At 45.9% G+C, this 16,294-nt stretch overlaps 1 protein-coding gene and 1 pseudogene across 1 annotated transcript; both read left to right on the plus strand.

Moving 5' to 3' along the window:
* The first annotated feature begins 576 nt into the window (after positions 1 to 576).
* Positions 577 to 4,011, plus strand: LOC123170787 (uncharacterized). Its single transcript, XM_044588548.1, has 3 exons — positions 577 to 1,936; positions 2,633 to 2,705; positions 3,559 to 4,011. The coding sequence occupies exons 1-2, from the start codon at positions 652 to 654 to the stop codon at positions 2,692 to 2,694; spliced, it is 1,347 nt and encodes a 448-aa protein (XP_044444483.1). The 5' UTR covers positions 577 to 651; the 3' UTR covers positions 2,695 to 2,705; positions 3,559 to 4,011.
* A 94-nt stretch (positions 4,012 to 4,105) lies between these two features.
* On the plus strand, positions 4,106 to 13,851 carry LOC123182322 (uncharacterized; annotated as a pseudogene).
* The last annotated feature ends 2,443 nt before the right edge of the window (positions 13,852 to 16,294 follow it).

Here is a 16,294-nt window from a genome sequence, read left to right on the forward strand (position 1 = left end):
CACAAAAAATATACAAACATGTATGAAAAATGTAGACATGTATTGAAGAATAAAAGAGAAACATGAAGAAAGATAATGAAAACAGAAGAAGCGGAAGAAAGAAACAAAGAGAAAGAAAAGAACCAATGAAAACCGAAAAAGAAACAGAGAAAGTGAAGAAAGAAAAGCCAAGAAAACCTGTGAAAAACTGAGAGAGTAACAAAGAAAAAAAGAATATCAGTGAAAACCTGTAAAAAAAGTAAACCAGTTAAGACACGAAAAATTAGAAAACTGAAGAAAATCTGTGAAGAAAGCCAAAAAAAACAGAGAAGAAACAACGAACCAAAGGAAAAAGAAAAAGAAACGAAAAAAACAAAACAAAGAAAACCGCAGCGATGCAACCGGCGAACGAACGAACGCACAACCAAGGAACGAATGCGCGCTGTCCAGTGAATTTTTGGCGGGAAAATGGTGACGTCCGAGGTCCAGCCAGTTGTGCGATGGTACGGCTGTTCATAATGCAGAACTCGGTTCATGCACCAAACCTGAACGAATCTAACTGACTTGCGGGCCCTGGTGAGCCCTCACGGTGTCGTAGCCCGTGGAACAACTTCACGCTGCTTTCCGTCGTCCTGCCACCTCCCTGGTATCTATGCTGCGTGCACCCACTCCATGTGCAGCGAGCCACTTTCCCCACCACCACCACACGGGAAATCCCCACCTGCAGCCGCCGACCGGCGACAGGACCGCGAGATAGATGCCGCCCCGCCACCTCCTACGCCTCTCCGCCGCTCCCTCGCCACCGCCGCCTCGCAACCCCCGTGGGCCGCGATGGGCCACACGGCCTGGACCGTCGGGGCGCCGGGCGCGCAGGTGCGCCTCGCCGAGCCGCCGCGCATCTCCGAGGTGTACGTCCCGGAGCAGCTCCTCAAGACCGGCCCCCTCCCCGACCCCGACGGCGACTTCGTGCAAGGGCATGGCGGCGCCGTCTGCGCCGCAAGCGCCGACGGCCTCCTCCTCCTCGTCTACGCGGAGACGCGCTTGTTTGCTCGCATCGTCGCCAGGCAGGGCGGCCGTCCGCTGCGGCTGCCACCCCAAACCGACGCCCTCAAGAGCATCGACCCCGACCACGTCCCCAACGTCACGCGCTTCGTCCTCAACCCTCTCACGCGCCAGATAACCCGCCTCCCGAACCGCGTGACCAAGTTCGAGGTCTCCCCGCTTTTCAATCTCCGCATGGGCCTCCTCACCCAGCCCGATCGCGGGCACGGGCCGCCTGACAAGTTCGCCGTCGCCGAGCTGCAGGAGGGGGACCTGATGCTCCGGTTTCTCTCGGAAAAGGGCAGGTGGGAGAACGTGGTGCTCTCGCCGTGCCAGCTCCCGTCTGCGCGGCGAATGAAGATAGACCAGCCGGCGCTGGCGTTCGGCGGCCGCCTGTGGTGGGTCGACGTGACCTGGGGCGCACTCTCCGCCGACCCCTTCACCGATCGGCCGGAGCTCTCCTTCATCGAGCTGCCGAGGGGCAGCGTGCTGCCTGCAAGGAGCCCGCTGCCTGAAGCCGAAGGCGAGGTGTCTTGGAGTGAGTACCGGCGCGTGGATGCAAGCCAAGGGCGGCTGCGATACGTCGAGGTCTCTCGAAAGGAACCGTTTCTGCTCAGCTCCTTCGTGGTCGACAACGATGGCACCGGGTGGACGCTGGAGCACCGGGTGGCGCTCAGCAAGCTCTGGGCGGATGGAGGCCACCTATGGCTGCCCTTACCGGCGGGGAAGACGCCACAAATTGAGCTTCTTGACCCACTTAACGCCAATGTGGTGTACCTCACGGTTGACAAGAAACACGTTATCGTCGTGGACATGAACATGAAGAAGGTGATTGGGAGCTATCGGTATGGAAAGGACTTCTCTGTACCATGCGTTTTTCCTCCGTGGCCTGGATCGAGCCGGATCCCTTCTGCAGGTAGATTACATACTTCTCAGTTATACTTTCAGTTTTAGGTGCAGAATGTATGAGGTGGTTTAATTTGTGGGTCATCTTCGGCACAATATATTATGTTTTTCCTAGTGGTTGGATCTGTTGATCATTATGTCAAAATTGTCCAATAGACATAGTGCTTGTCTCATGACCAGATGACTAAAAATTTAGAGATACATCGTGTTTATTAACAATTCTTTATGCACCATGTGTTTGGTAACAATTGGGATTGCAAAGCTCATGTAGATCATAGGCACAGAGAAATCTTTGCATCTGTTGTCATTTCTTCCTGTTGTCCTGGACATAAAGAATTTTGCTTCGAACATATTTACGATAGTGTAATTGATTTAGACTTTGAATAGAAATTTTGCGAGGTTTTGGTTGCTTTGATGTTACACTGTGTGCTCTAAATTTGATCTCCATCTCTCTAACTTATGGATTTAAATATGTAGTATCCTTTTAATAACTCCTCTATACCGTTCAAGTGCTATCCTCTAACTATTGTTGTGCTATTGGTTATTAATACACTGCTGAATTCTTGAGAATCTGCTCTAATTACCATGCCTTTTTTGCTATTAATTCTTGTATGCAATTCACAGAAATCTATACTGTTGTAATTCTGTTGTGCTAGTGTTGCTGTTTGTCAAATTCTTGTACATTGATCAAATAGACCCTTTTCAGGTAAGGCCACCGGAAAAGACAAGACTCTGTCAGACGTGTTGGTTCGCTCAGACATCCAGTAGAAGAGACGAAGGTACCAATTTACCAGCTGATGACTCTCTCGTCATTTCGTTTTAGCTGGTACACTTGTTTATTGATCCATTGTTCTTGGTATCATCCATTCACATATTTAGCATGCTGCATTCTTGTTGCAAGCAGTATCTCTTACGCCATTCATGCAGTTTATGGACTGAAAGCAAACGTCGTGCACATATTTGCCAATTACTACAATTATTTTCAACTGGTTTTCTGTGTATTAATTGTAACATCTGGCTATCCCTAATACCAGTTTCTCGTTGGTTGCGTTGTAGTTGGTGTTTCTATGCAACTTACTCCATAGAATGGTTTTTATGTGCTACCTGAACTTGTTCTTCCATTCATTTTTGTGTGTGTGATGGATTCCATTCATATATATTATTGTGGCAGCAACTTGCCAGGCTGCCAAATTACCGATCGCTGTGTCAGCATGACCTTATACATCCCTCCATCCAGGTGTAGTAGTGTTTCTGAACTGCAAGGCATAAAGAATGCCTAGCCTTGTTCGTCTGGTCACCACTGTATTAGAACCTGAAGTATATATGTCTAGCCTTGTCATCATGACCACAATTGTCTTTCCTTTTTCCTGAAACAGTATGACCAACTGGTTAAAGCCTGAAACTGAAGCTTGATCTTTATTAGAAATGATTGTGGTGTACTTCTCTGCTGCAATCAAGTCTTGGATAGAAAATAAACGTGTTATCAGGATGATAACTCACTATTTTATAGGTATCAGTTTTATAAATAGACGTGGATGGATCTATAGTAGCGTTTCTGTTCTCTGAATTTCTTTTTCCATATCACTCATTCTCTGTTCAAATGTCTCTAATATGTTCTAATTTTGTTTTCAGGTTTCTTAAAACTAAGAGGTGGTGATGTCCAATCCTGATGGTGGTCTCTCATTTTGGGGAAAATCTGGAGAAGTCCTGGTTTGATGGAGTTTTGCGATCAACTTACTGTATCTCATTTTGAGGGGAAACTTGGAGAATTTTCAGACTATGGGTTCACAACAGAACAGAGCATTGCAGTCGAATTGCTAACTCAGTCAGCAAGTAACGGGCATCACAGAGCATCGTGTATGTCGTGTTTTACTAGCTAGAAAATACATTCCTAGAAAAGGGTTGGTGCTTGGACATGTTTACTCTTGTGCAATTATCATATTTATTTACGGGTCCTTGCGTAACCCATCCATGCTGCATTCACGTCCCGCCAGCATTTGCAATACCTTTCGGCACTGGTATGGATTTGGTTACCATTATTATCTAATGTATGTATGTTCCAGTATCAGCAATCACGCTGTATCGGATAAATAAACCAGTTTCGATTTTATGCTTCTCAAAATTCGATTTTAAAGGAGACTGTGCTCTGTCCTGACCCGACCTAACATAGGCCCACCCACAGATACACGGCAGCTGATCAGGATGGATTCCTCGCGGTCTTGCTCTGCTCTTCTCCGCTTCTTCCTCCGCCGTGACAGAGTAATTCTAGGATCCCCTTGAGGTCCGTACACCGTCCGAGCCTGCGGCACGAGCCAATGGTGTCCGGCCCCGTCCGCAAGGAACCCCCCGGTTCGCCCTTTGCGGGCTCGCGCCAATGGAGTCCGCCCCGGTTCGCCCTTTGCGGGCCCGCGCCAATGGTGTCCGCCCCGGTTCGCCGCCGGCGGGCAGGCCTGGCTCAAGACGAGGCGCGGGTGGAACGGAGTTGGGAGCGATTTCCGGGGCGCGGAGCCTGGAAAGAATTCGCCACCGCCCCTGATTTCGTCGGATAGCTCCCAGGTTTGGGTGGATCTCATGCTCAGCACTCTTTTCTAGCTTACTCATACAGTGGAATCCTCAGCAGATCCACTGATCCTAAATAACGAGACATATAGTTTTCTCTAGGTTGTCAGTTTTGCCGTGCTGTTGCCTACTTGCCTGTGCCAATGCCCATGATCAGGTAGTGTAACTGAAACTTATGAGCCCTGCAGATTAAACTGAACCCTAAGCATAACGCATGAACCTAAAGACCCAGGCACAAATTGCTTATCAGCATCCAGTAAACTATCCAACCAACTCTTGATGGATGCCATTGCTGGCTCACTCAGTTTTAGCACCGGCAACGACATGCATCAGGCCCCCGAATTCTCTGTTCTGCTCATGGCACACGAAATCCTGGAGTACAATCTAAATAGCTGTGCGTATACACCGGAAGGTTATGTCTGCTCTGCCAAGGACACAGCAGCCAAACTGAAAATACAACTTGTGCATTGTAAAAAAAGGATGCGCTACAGATGTGCCTGGCTAAACATACAATGACAGTGACAGAATTAAATTGTTAGGCATGTTACACTGAAAGAAAACCTGAAACTGTGGTGATAGTGATACAACTAAACTGCCTGGCATGGTACACTGGAAGGAAATTCGATCGCGATACAAGTACAACTTGCTGAGCATGCTACAGCTGTACAGCATAAGGAAACCTGATTGCAGAGAAGCAACAGCAGAATCGCATCATGTCCTGCATGTGTAGACCATGCAAGGATGGATTGAGCTCATCAAATCCATCAGCTGAGCGGGTCGATCTCATCAAGATCATGTGGGTCTAAGAGTGTTTGCCCGTGCCTGGTGTTTCCGAGAAACCCAGCATGAGACAGCAAAACCCACAGGTGTGTTATGAGCTCCCCTTTTGTAACAAGCCGTGTCTTATGCTTGGCTGCTCTGGTTGATGCTGCCAAGTTGAGGAGGAAACCTGTCCAGAACACTGCTAGATCCCTCCATAGGCCTACTTTATCTTCTCCATAAGCCTCTATCAACTGCTTCCCAAGCTTTGCCCCCATCTGTATTATGGAATCATGGATGTCATCGTCACCGGCAAAAGTACCTTCCCTATTGGTAGCTGGTATGAAACTGTTAGTGGCATCACCACGTCTCGCTGTATTAGGATCTTCCTCATCATTAGCCATCTGGACATTGAGTATTTCCTCATGGATTACTGCACTTTCAGGGGCTACTTGACCCATTGCATCACCCACTCCATTGGCCACTTCCTCCTCAGACTCTTCAGAGTGCTTCATGGCAATCTCCATAAGTTTATCGTAGACATCTCGCAACGACTGGGATGCAGAGCGGCCAGTAGCATGATAGGTTTCACAACGTACCGCATGCAAGACCTTTGTAACAACAATGCCGTTGTCAGGCACCAATGCTATGGTAAGCAGGTATGCACAGTAGTTTGATAAGCTGCTAGCAGTTAAGTAATGTGGCCACACATCCGCTTTAGTTGTTGATTTCTTCGCCAAGAGCCTACTATTTTGACGCCGTACAGTCTTCCGTTTTATCACTTCGGCAGAGATATCTATCTCGCATAAGCATGTCGCGACATGCCAGACCAGTATCCTGTGGGTATCAGCCTCCAGTTCAACTGCCCATGCTAGCTGCTTCACAAGGCCTTCCTTTGATCCAAAGGCATTTAAGAAGTAGGATCCCAACCTCTCTGGATGCTTCTGCAGGCCCTTGAATGACTGAAATATCGCTGTCTTTACTTGTGACTCCAACTTGATCCTTTGGGTTAATTTCTGCTTATTGCGTGAATAAGAAATCAGAAGGTTGCACTGTGAGATCTTCTGGTTCCACTTACCCCCAATGGGCCAGAAAACTGTTCTCATTGCTGCCTCCACAACTGGATGCCGCAAGCACCGATGCTTGACATACATACAAATCATCAGGACCTTAGACCAATTGGAGAACACATATAGATAGACCTCTGACAGCTCCTTGGCAACTATAAGGCCAACTATGACGCGAGTGACAGCCACCCCATGAGTGATGATATTATTGTCGGCCTTGTCCATCCTCTCTGGTATATAACTGACGGGAAATGCAAGGTATCCAGTAGCCCCAACCAGAGACAGAGACATGAGCATACTCAAGACCGGGAATCCAACCGCAAACATGGCAGCATACTTGCTATAGAACAAGTCTTGGAGGAAGGACAACTCCACCTCTGTGACACGGAATGCCCTCTCATAGTTGTTGGAGTTCTCCTGCAGGATGTAGTCGAAGACGAGCCGCCTTGTCTTCTCATGGCTAGCCTCGTGTATCGGGAGATTATAGAACCGACGGCGCAGCAGCTTGTACAGTACGAGTGAGAGGCAGACATCCTTCAGTCGGTTGCCAGTGTCATTGGTACCGCCCAGCAACCGACTGCTGCCAGAATCAACATTCCATATCTTCTCTACGGTGACAAGCTTCTTGTTATCCGGATCCAACCAAATCTTGTATTGTGCTGATGCAGATTTCCTCTCCCGTTGGGCATCATGTAGCACCAGGTCTTCCCCAGAGACCAGGTACTTGTACGACTGCATCCTGATCCCATTGTCAGAATCGGCTGCATCGCCAGAGGGACCGAGTGTGTGCTCGTATCGCATATAGTCGCTAACCAGCCTTGTATTCTCTTGGTTGATGGTCGCAGCCCTATCAGATGAAGCAAAGTATGAGATGATGCGTATCGCATTGAGCGCCCAGATCAACCAGAGGGGAATCCTGAGAAGGAAGAAGGTCTGTATCCGGATGAGATTGGCTGCCCAGAAAGAGGACATGAGATCCAGCACCGGGATCTGCTTGGACATCCGGTAGGGGCGCCCAGTCTTGACGCTGTACTGCAGGGTTACCAGCAGCACCGCCCAGACCTGAAAGTAGTCATTCACCTTCTTCGCCGAGAGCTGCATCAGCCCCAAGGTGTAGTGCACCATGGAGTAATTCAGCATCTCGATGATTCGGACAGTGGCTGCCATAGACCTTTCCGCGTGCCACGGCCCGAAGCAATCCAGCACGAACCTCACCACCAGCAGCAGCGTTGTCAGCAACACCCACAGCTCCACGCTGGCAACGCCAGTGACGCTATCAGTCTTGAAGAGCTTTTTCAATGTAGCCAGGATTGAAGCTTCAGCTAGGCCTGCGGACGACATCTGTGTGTGTGTGTGTGTGTGTGTGTGTGTGTGTGTGTGTGTGGGTGGGTGGGTGTGTTTTGTTCGGTAGGTTCAAGTTCAACTGAAGACCAGCTTCAAAGGCCTCCTCCTCCAATGTCTATTGACTTGGAAACTAGCAGTAGCAGGAGAAACGCTAGTGCATCACATTTGATTGTCCAAGATAAGAATAGACTCAGCGGTCTTGGCCTTTTGGCCTAACGTCTTAGTTTATCATATGCACTAATTAGAAGGAAGCTTCTATGCTTGCTCTGGATAGCTACATCTTCCTACGCGCTCCGAAGTAGCTGTGCAGCGACTAACAACTCTTATATCTTTGCAATGCTCCACACACATATCTTAGCATTCTCTTAGTAAAGTGGCTTAGGATAACTGCTTAGTTGAGAGAGAGAGAGAGAGAGAGAAATTGAATAAAGGGCATGCCTTTTAGTTACTGGATGATTTATTAAATAATGGGTAACCTCTTAGCAATTCAATCTCCTACATATAGCTAAAATGAACTAAACTAATAATAATGATGATGATGTTATCTTTAAGTAAAGTCTAGAGAGTAGTATAACAGCTATAACTATACATTCAATTAGTTATCAAAATCAATGAGAATGGCAGGAAAACAGTTATAATTCTATTCATTTTCAAAATCACTTTAAAATGGTAGGAAAAACAATGTTGCATACACACACGAAAATGTGTAGGAAGTGCGTTAGTGGCCCCTATGCTACTGACACATACCAACCAAATAAACATATAGCTAGCCTACAAACCCATGCCTGGCCAAATTACCCCAATGCTAATCATACATACCAACCATAAACATTTAGCTAGCCTACAAAGTACAAACACATGCCTAGTCAAATTGCCCCAATGCTAATGACACATACCAACCAAAATAAATATCTAGCTAGCCTACCTACCCATGCCTGGCCAAATTCCCCCGATGCTGTTCACACAAGCAGATTGGCCCCCAAGTTACATTATGACTGTTTAATTCAATCATCAGACAGAGACTTGGTCAAGGCGAGCTTACTGTTAGCTTTGCCATCACGCAAGACTATACAATTCGACCATCGGGAGGTGTCGTGTGCAAATGGTATCGTCTCCATACCATAAGAATGCATGCTGCCTCTCTGTTCATTCTCTGGACAGACAACAACCAGCTAGCTGGAACCTAGACGAATAAGTTTCTTTCCTCCCTCCGGACATCACCAGCGATGAGCAGCTAGCCACTGTGCCCAGGTACCAACTATTCACCATTCAGCCTAGCTAGTTACGTACAAATAGTGCTCCTAGTAAGCTTTCTTTTAAAGTAAGACCTCTATTTATCATTTTATCTTCCGGTCTCTGCACCAGAAGATGCATGGCAACAGCCCAACATGATTCATTTAGAACTGCCAAAGTAAATAAGCAAGTACGTAACTTACAGAAAGTCCGCCATCACCTACGTCTAGGTCTGAAGGTACGCCAAGTAGTGCCAGTCAATAGCTCCATCACGGGCACTTCTAATTTTCTGCTCCCCTGTGTCATCATTTCTTGAAACTCGAAGCTATGCAACGTATCCAAGATCGCAGTCAGGAACCACATCTGAAGGCGGCCTGATTCAAATGAGAGGAAATTTGTTTGTAAAAAATACAACCAAATGAGCCAACACACAGCAAGTGTCCCCCACTAGAATTGGAGAACGTAGCCCTTTCCCCAGCCCTTGAAACCAAGGTCCCAACATCTGAGAGATACTAGGGGCAAGTGGTAGATTAAAAGCTGTATAGATTACATGCTCCACACGAAGGGAGCTACATGGCAATCAAAAATAAGCGTTGGATCATCTCATCTTAGGTCACAAAATAAGTTTTACTACCACATTTTTGCATAGTTCTTTTTTTTTTAACTTCTTTGATTGTGAATATCTTCAATGAAGTGACCTTGCAGGCTCCGGTTGCCCAATAGGAACGAACAAAAGCGAGCTAGGAAAATGATGCGTATCCAAGACATCCGTGATGGTGTGTCATCCCTGTTCGTCATGCTGAACAAGGAATCATTCGTCCTGTTTCGGATCGAGTTTCTTGTGGTCCTGGCCAGTCTTGTTCCTTCTGATGTTCATCATGGATGTCTTTCGTCGCCACATCCGCAACACGATGATGACCGCCATCTTTAGCATCTTGGATGCCGTCTCAGACTCTATTGTGTTATACCTGCTGGGGGCCATGCAGACAGCGAGCTTCACAAATCAATTGTTCCCTGTCTGGGCCCTCGTCCTTGTCAGTATCCGTTACAACATTGACTTCATCTCTGGCTATGGTGTTCATGATCGCCATGGGCGACGGTTCAGGGAGTGGAGGAACGTGGTCAAACTTCTGGGATCGGCATTCTTGAACTCTCGCGGCTCAAGGTTCGCAATTCCAATCTGGTTTCTTTTGGCTCTGCTGATACTGAGGAGCTTCCACAGATTAAGTGCGTATGGTTTGGCACTCTGTTCTGTCTGGCATGGCAAGAGTTCAGAGGTGGTTACAGAGTACATGCGTGCTGGCCCTCATACTAGCAACTGGAAACCAGAGGAGTGCAAGCCAGAGAATGATATGGAAGGGTACAAATACTTTGTCCATGGAGAAACCCAAAGGGAAATCAGACTCAAGAAGCCCCAGTATGTCCTGTACATCGATGCTGACCGGTCTGGGCGTGGTTTTTCATCACTGGTCACCTTAGACAAGATCTGGGGATGTCGCAAACACCGGTTACACCCGGACAATAATAAGGGGAATGACCCAAAGGATCTCTCTCTGGCCTTCGCCTTGTCCAGATTGCTCCGGTGCAGGCTCGAGGATGTAACACTGCAACAAGAAATCTTCTGCATTAACCGAAAGCTAGTGAAGACTAAGATCCTTGAGGAGCAGAACACTGATCGCGCCTTCAGGATCATGGAGCTGCAATTATCCTTCGTAAATGAGTATTTCAACACCCGCTACCCTATGGTCTTCTGGAATGGGTTCTATTCTCTCTTCTTAAATCTGCTTCTCTCTGCAGTGAACTTGGCTGTTGTCTTCTGGCTTCTTGTGGACATCTGTAAGGACTATAGCAATAATCCCACGAGGAATCACCGGTATAACCCCCCAAAGAATCACCGGGCTCATGTGGTGCATGGGTTCAATGTTGACATGTTCATCACATTTGTATTCATTGTTTTTATGGTGTTCAAAGAGATCTGGGAGATAGTCAGCTACTTAATCTCAGACTGGACAAGATTACTCCTTGTCTGCAGCTATACACGGCAGGAGAAACAGCCAACTAGAAATAAATGTATGGAGAGAACAATATCATCCATTTTTAAATCTAGGGTAACTACTAAGCAGTGGCATGGACTTATTGACCAGTATGTCTTCTTAGAGTCATATGATGACAGACCAAGATTTTGGAATCTGCTTCACAAGATGACCACAGGAATGGTGCCAAAGAAGGACGATGGAGCAACACTTCGCAACGCCATTGATGTGCCGGGATGTGTCAGGCCAGCAATACTGAAGAAACTTTCTGCAAGCCTGGAGAAGCTCAGTTCTCCTGACATTGTACATGATCAGCCAGACAATCCTAACAGAAATCATGGGGAGCAAGGTCAGCTTCTTCCCAAGGCCATGACATCACTGTATGACGCTGATGGTGAGCGAATGAAGCGGTATGGTTGGGCCTGCTTCGACCTGCCCACATGCTCACATGTAATTCTGGTGTGGCACATTGCAACCAGCCTCTGCGAGATGAAGCTAGCTCGAGGCCATGGTGTCGACTTAAGCAAGTATGGGTTTCTGGGCTCCCTCTTGTCGTGCTTCACAAGTTGCTGCTCATCAAAAACATATCTTATGGATGTGGAAGAGAAGACGAAAGCAAAGAAAAAAGTGAATGAGAAGTTGCCTGATAAGCTCCAGGAAATGTATATCATCGCGAATAGCTTGTCTCGGTACTGTGCATATCTGCTAGTTTCAAAACCTGACCTGCTCCCTGACAGCTTTTGCATACCCAACATGGTCTTACAAGTAACCGTGACATGCGCTCGTGATGATATTCTTAAAAACTGTGACTCGTTACAAAGCAAGTATGACAAACTGATGGAAGAAGCAGAGAAGGTCATCCAAGATGCTGACGACATCATGAAAAAAGAAGATGTTGTGCGATTAGGTGCAAAGTTGGGCAAGGAACTGATTGATCAAGAGAGTCAAGAAGAATGCTGGGGGATCCTGTCTGAGGTATGGGCAGATTTACTGGTGCACATTGCCCCCACTTGGAATGCAGAGGCGCACAAGGAGTGCCTTGAGTCAGGAGGGGAATTCATAACATATATTTGGGCATTGCTATGGCATTGTGGAATCGAGAAGAGCAAATTATGGCCAGTTGAAGATGTGTATGAAAATGATCCCCGTGGAACGCCACCTCAGGATAACAGTGTACGAAACAATAGTGGTCACCGTGCAGATCAGACTTGTGCAGCAGGACCAAGGGACAAAACAGAAACTGACATACAGAGATCAGAAATGCAGCAAGTTCATGCAGAGGAGAGGAATGAGCTAAACACAGATACGGTTGATCATCAGAATGGGCAAGGCAGCAATGTGGTGGTAAGAGGGATGCGGAATGGCGGGAACACGTGTTACTTCAATGCAGTGTTGCAGAGTCTCCTTGCACTTGATAAGCTGCGTGCAAGGATGTTAGGGCCAGATGCTTTGACAGGGGACCTTGGTCAGGAACTGCAGAAGCTCTTCATAATGACAACCAATACCAATGGTGCTCGAGGTGTGCTGATGTCAGATAAATTCTTCTCATATATGTGCAAAAGGAAATCAGATTTCAAACCTGGCGTGATGGAAGACAGCAATAACATGCTTCGTTCCTTGCTAAATGGTTTGGATAACGAGGACCATAGTCAACCTACAATGGTTGAGTCACTCTTCCATAGCCAGGTTGTTAAATATGTCTCCAGCAAAGAGTGCAAGCACACATCAATTACCTTCGAGGACCTTGATCTCAGTCTGGCAATACCACCAAAGAAGCATGCATCAATCGAGGACTGCTTGGATTTATATGTCACTGGGGTGATTGATGATTGGCATTGTACAGACTGTTCTGCTGCTGGAAATGCCTCTTTGAACCAAGAAGGTACAACAGTCAACAATAGCCAACATGAACAGTTGGACAATAAAACATATATGCAGAAGGAATCTAGCTATCCAGCTGACGAACAAACAATGACAACAAATCAGAACAATGGAAAGCTACCGGTGCTTGATAACAATGCAAATCAAATGGAAGAGCGCCATAAAAAACTGAAGGAGGAGGAGAAGATATACAGAACTGCAATAGTACAGTATCACATTACCAAGGCGGCACCTATACTAACCATTCAGCTAAAGAGATTCGACTATTCCCACCCTGATAAGTTAGACAAAGTTGCAAGAACATGTGAGCTTTCAGGATACACTTCATATAACAAAGTTCATGCACCTTGGGTATTGACACTCAACACTTTTATTCAGTTTCATACAGTTAATATTTTAGCCTCTTTAAATATCAGATCTCAGATTATCTCAATGGTCATAACATCGTTGATTATTCCAATTCAAGAAGAAGAAAAATTGATCATCATTTTCCCCTCTAATTTTCAGGCATCTGAAGGATGACGAGTGCAAGTACCGTCTGATTGCTGTCATTGTACACAATGGACCTACCCTACGCGAAGGACACAATTTTGCTTATGTGAGAACAAGTCAAATTGGAGGCCAGCAGCAGGAGAGCCACAGCTCTCCCACATGGTTTCTCGCAAGCGACGACAGCATCACACAAGTATCACTAGAAGAGGTACTCGAGTGTCAGGCCTACATTCTTTTCTATGAAAGGGTTGAACAACCAAAGGGCGTGTCAGTTCTACGAGAACATCCGCCAAGAAAGATGAACGGATGAGGAGAACTGATGGATGAGAAGGAAAAGTATTTGTATATTGTTTTTGCTGTTTCATTCAGCAATCATCACAGTTTGGTTTATTTTGTGGAGTGGAGTGATCCCATCGGGGAAGGGCTTGGAGTTTGGATGAAAAGCTCGCTCAAACCGTTGCTTTGACTTTGATTTTTGCTATTCAATTATGTAGTAATGAAGTAATTTTATCCATTTGCAAACAGTGTTCTTATTTATCTTTTCACTGTTTTCCTCACCCGAAATTGCAACCAAAAATCAGATTAAGAACTTGATGTCTTAAATCCATATTTAGCTTTGTATTGTCTTGTTTGAGAAGCATAATTTTCAGAATTTTGACCTGACCTGACCTGACCTTTATGGGCTTCGGGCGATGAAGTGGCGTATTGTGTCCACCATATTTACTGTTTTCCTCACCTGCTGCTGCAAACAAAGCCAAATCAAAGACCGTACAAGGTTTGTTAGATGTACTCCAGATTCAGATTCTATCTTGCCTTCTCTGAGAAGCATAATTCAGAAACTTTTAACTGAACTATATGATTGCTTTGTCAGATGAAGTGCCGTTTACCAGATGTACTGATGTCGACTGTGTTCATATGTTATGTTTTGCAGCTGCAAACAAAACTAAGCCATCCATAGGCTAGAGTTACTGATTAGTCCGATGTTCCTAACTCGCCAATGCACGATATAGATTTTTAAAGTAATGTAGTGGTGTAGTGTAGCTGTTTTGTTCACAAAATTCAGGACCAAACTGCAGAGCATGTATTATCAGAAAACGTAAAAAAAAAGGTGATCTCGTACATAAAGAACACTACAATTGTTCACAATGATGATAGGATATCACCCTGCAGCTGAATCTGTCAAACAGCACCTCTGCTGCAAGGGAATGCCCTTGCCACCCCACAAAACAGTGTGAAACAGACATGTAAACCCTCAGATAGTAAGAGCTCCTAGAGTTGTGATAGCATATATAGCCTAGGGGAATACTCTGTGCTCAGCAAATTCAGTTAACAGCCACTAGTACTACTTTGCCGGTTTGCACCCATCTAACGAACTGAAGCACAGGATCGTCACGGGTCAGGTGATTCTGTCCTCATGTGATCCATACTTTTTTCTTTTTTAGAACGAAGGCTCGCGAAGAGCCCGGCTTTGAATTAACAAAGCCATCAACCGGCCAGGAAATACAAACACACACAAACCCCCACGACCAAACGATACAAGGGGACACTCTAGGAGGCTTACAACTCAACGGGTCGCACAAGCTCAAAAAGAATACAGGAAAACCACTAGTAGAAAAAGAGGCTTCCATACGCCCCCATTAGTCCCCAAAATAATCGAACCGCGACCAAAGGGGTCTTTAGTCGCGGTTCGGGAGGAGACCCGCGACCAACTATCTGGGCCCAGCGCGCTCGGTCGACAGCTGGCGGACGGGAGGGGCTTTAGTCCCGGTTGGCCTGGCCAACCGGGACTAAAGGTCCTCAGGCTGGCCCGAAGGCCTTTAGTCGCGGTTGGCCAGACCAACCGGGACTAAAGGTTAGACCTTTAGTCCCGGTTGGTCTAGCCAACCGCGACTAATGGCCCGAACCTTTAGTCGCGGTTGGCCAGATTAGAAAAAACAAAAAAAATGATGGAAATGTCAAAAAAATAAAATAAAATAAGTTTCCCATGTGATATGTGGTCTAGTTGTTGGGAAAATTATGTCAAAAAAATAAAATAAAATAAGTTTCCCATGTGATATGTGGTCTAGTTGTTGGGAAAATTAACAAATATGAATTTCGACTTTATTTGCAAAATCTCTCTGGAATTTCTTAAAATGGGCATAACTTTTGCATACGAACTCGGATGAAAAAGTTTTTTATATGAAAAATCATCTACTCGAAAAGTTACATACGAATTTAACCCGTTAAACATTTTCAAAATCCTCAAAAACCTAACAGAAAAAAGATACGGGGCTTTTAAGATCTGGAGAGGCAAAAAATTCAAAAAATTTCAAATTGTGGTCAAACTGTGGTCAAACAATGGTCAAACTAATTATTCTAGAATATTAGTGTTACTAAATAATTATTTCAGTTTTTTTAAAACTTTGGTCAAATCTGGTCAAACTGTGGTCAAACAGTGGTCAAACAATGGTCAAACTAATTATTCCAGAAATATTAGTGTTACTAAATAATTATTGTTTTTTAAAACAATAGTTTCAAACTCAAACAGTGAAATGTGTCACTTCGTGCTCAAGCTAAATTCCTGAGGGTTAATAGAATTGACATCCTACTATTGTCAGGAAAACAACAAGTGCAGACTTGGAAACGAGGGAGAATAGAACCCGGAAGTTAAGCGTGCTCAGGCTAGAGTAGTGAGAGGATGGGTGACCGTCCGGGAAGTTAGATGATTTGGAATGATGAGGGGTGATTAGAGATTAGAGGATAAATTGAGCAGTGATGAGGGGTGGTGATTAGAGATTAGAGGTTAAAATAATTCAGAAATTTGAAAATAAAAAAAATTTAAAAAATTCGCAAAGAAACCAGGTTTAGGGGGGCTAAAACCCTAAACCTGCGGAGGAGGCCTTTAGTCCCGGTTAGCCACATGGACGGGCCTTTAGTCCCGGTTAGCCACGAGAACCGGGACTAAAGGTCCTCCGCCCCGACGGACCCCTGGCGCCCACGTGGACGGGCCTTTAGTCCCGG

Source organism: Triticum aestivum, chromosome 1D, assembly GCF_018294505.1.
Source record: "Triticum aestivum cultivar Chinese Spring chromosome 1D, IWGSC CS RefSeq v2.1, whole genome shotgun sequence".
Lineage (NCBI taxonomy): Eukaryota > Viridiplantae > Streptophyta > Magnoliopsida > Poales > Poaceae > Triticum > Triticum aestivum.

Bases quoted from the DNA above. Each gene is read 5' to 3' on its own strand.
- LOC123170787 (XM_044588548.1), top strand. From the start codon at position 652: ATGTGCAGCGAGCCACTTTCCCCACCACCACCACACGGGAAATCCCCA. The intron at 1,937-2,632 runs GTAGATTACATA...GACCCTTTTCAG, and splicing joins GAGCCGGATCCCTTCTGCAG to GTAAGGCCACCGGAAAAGAC.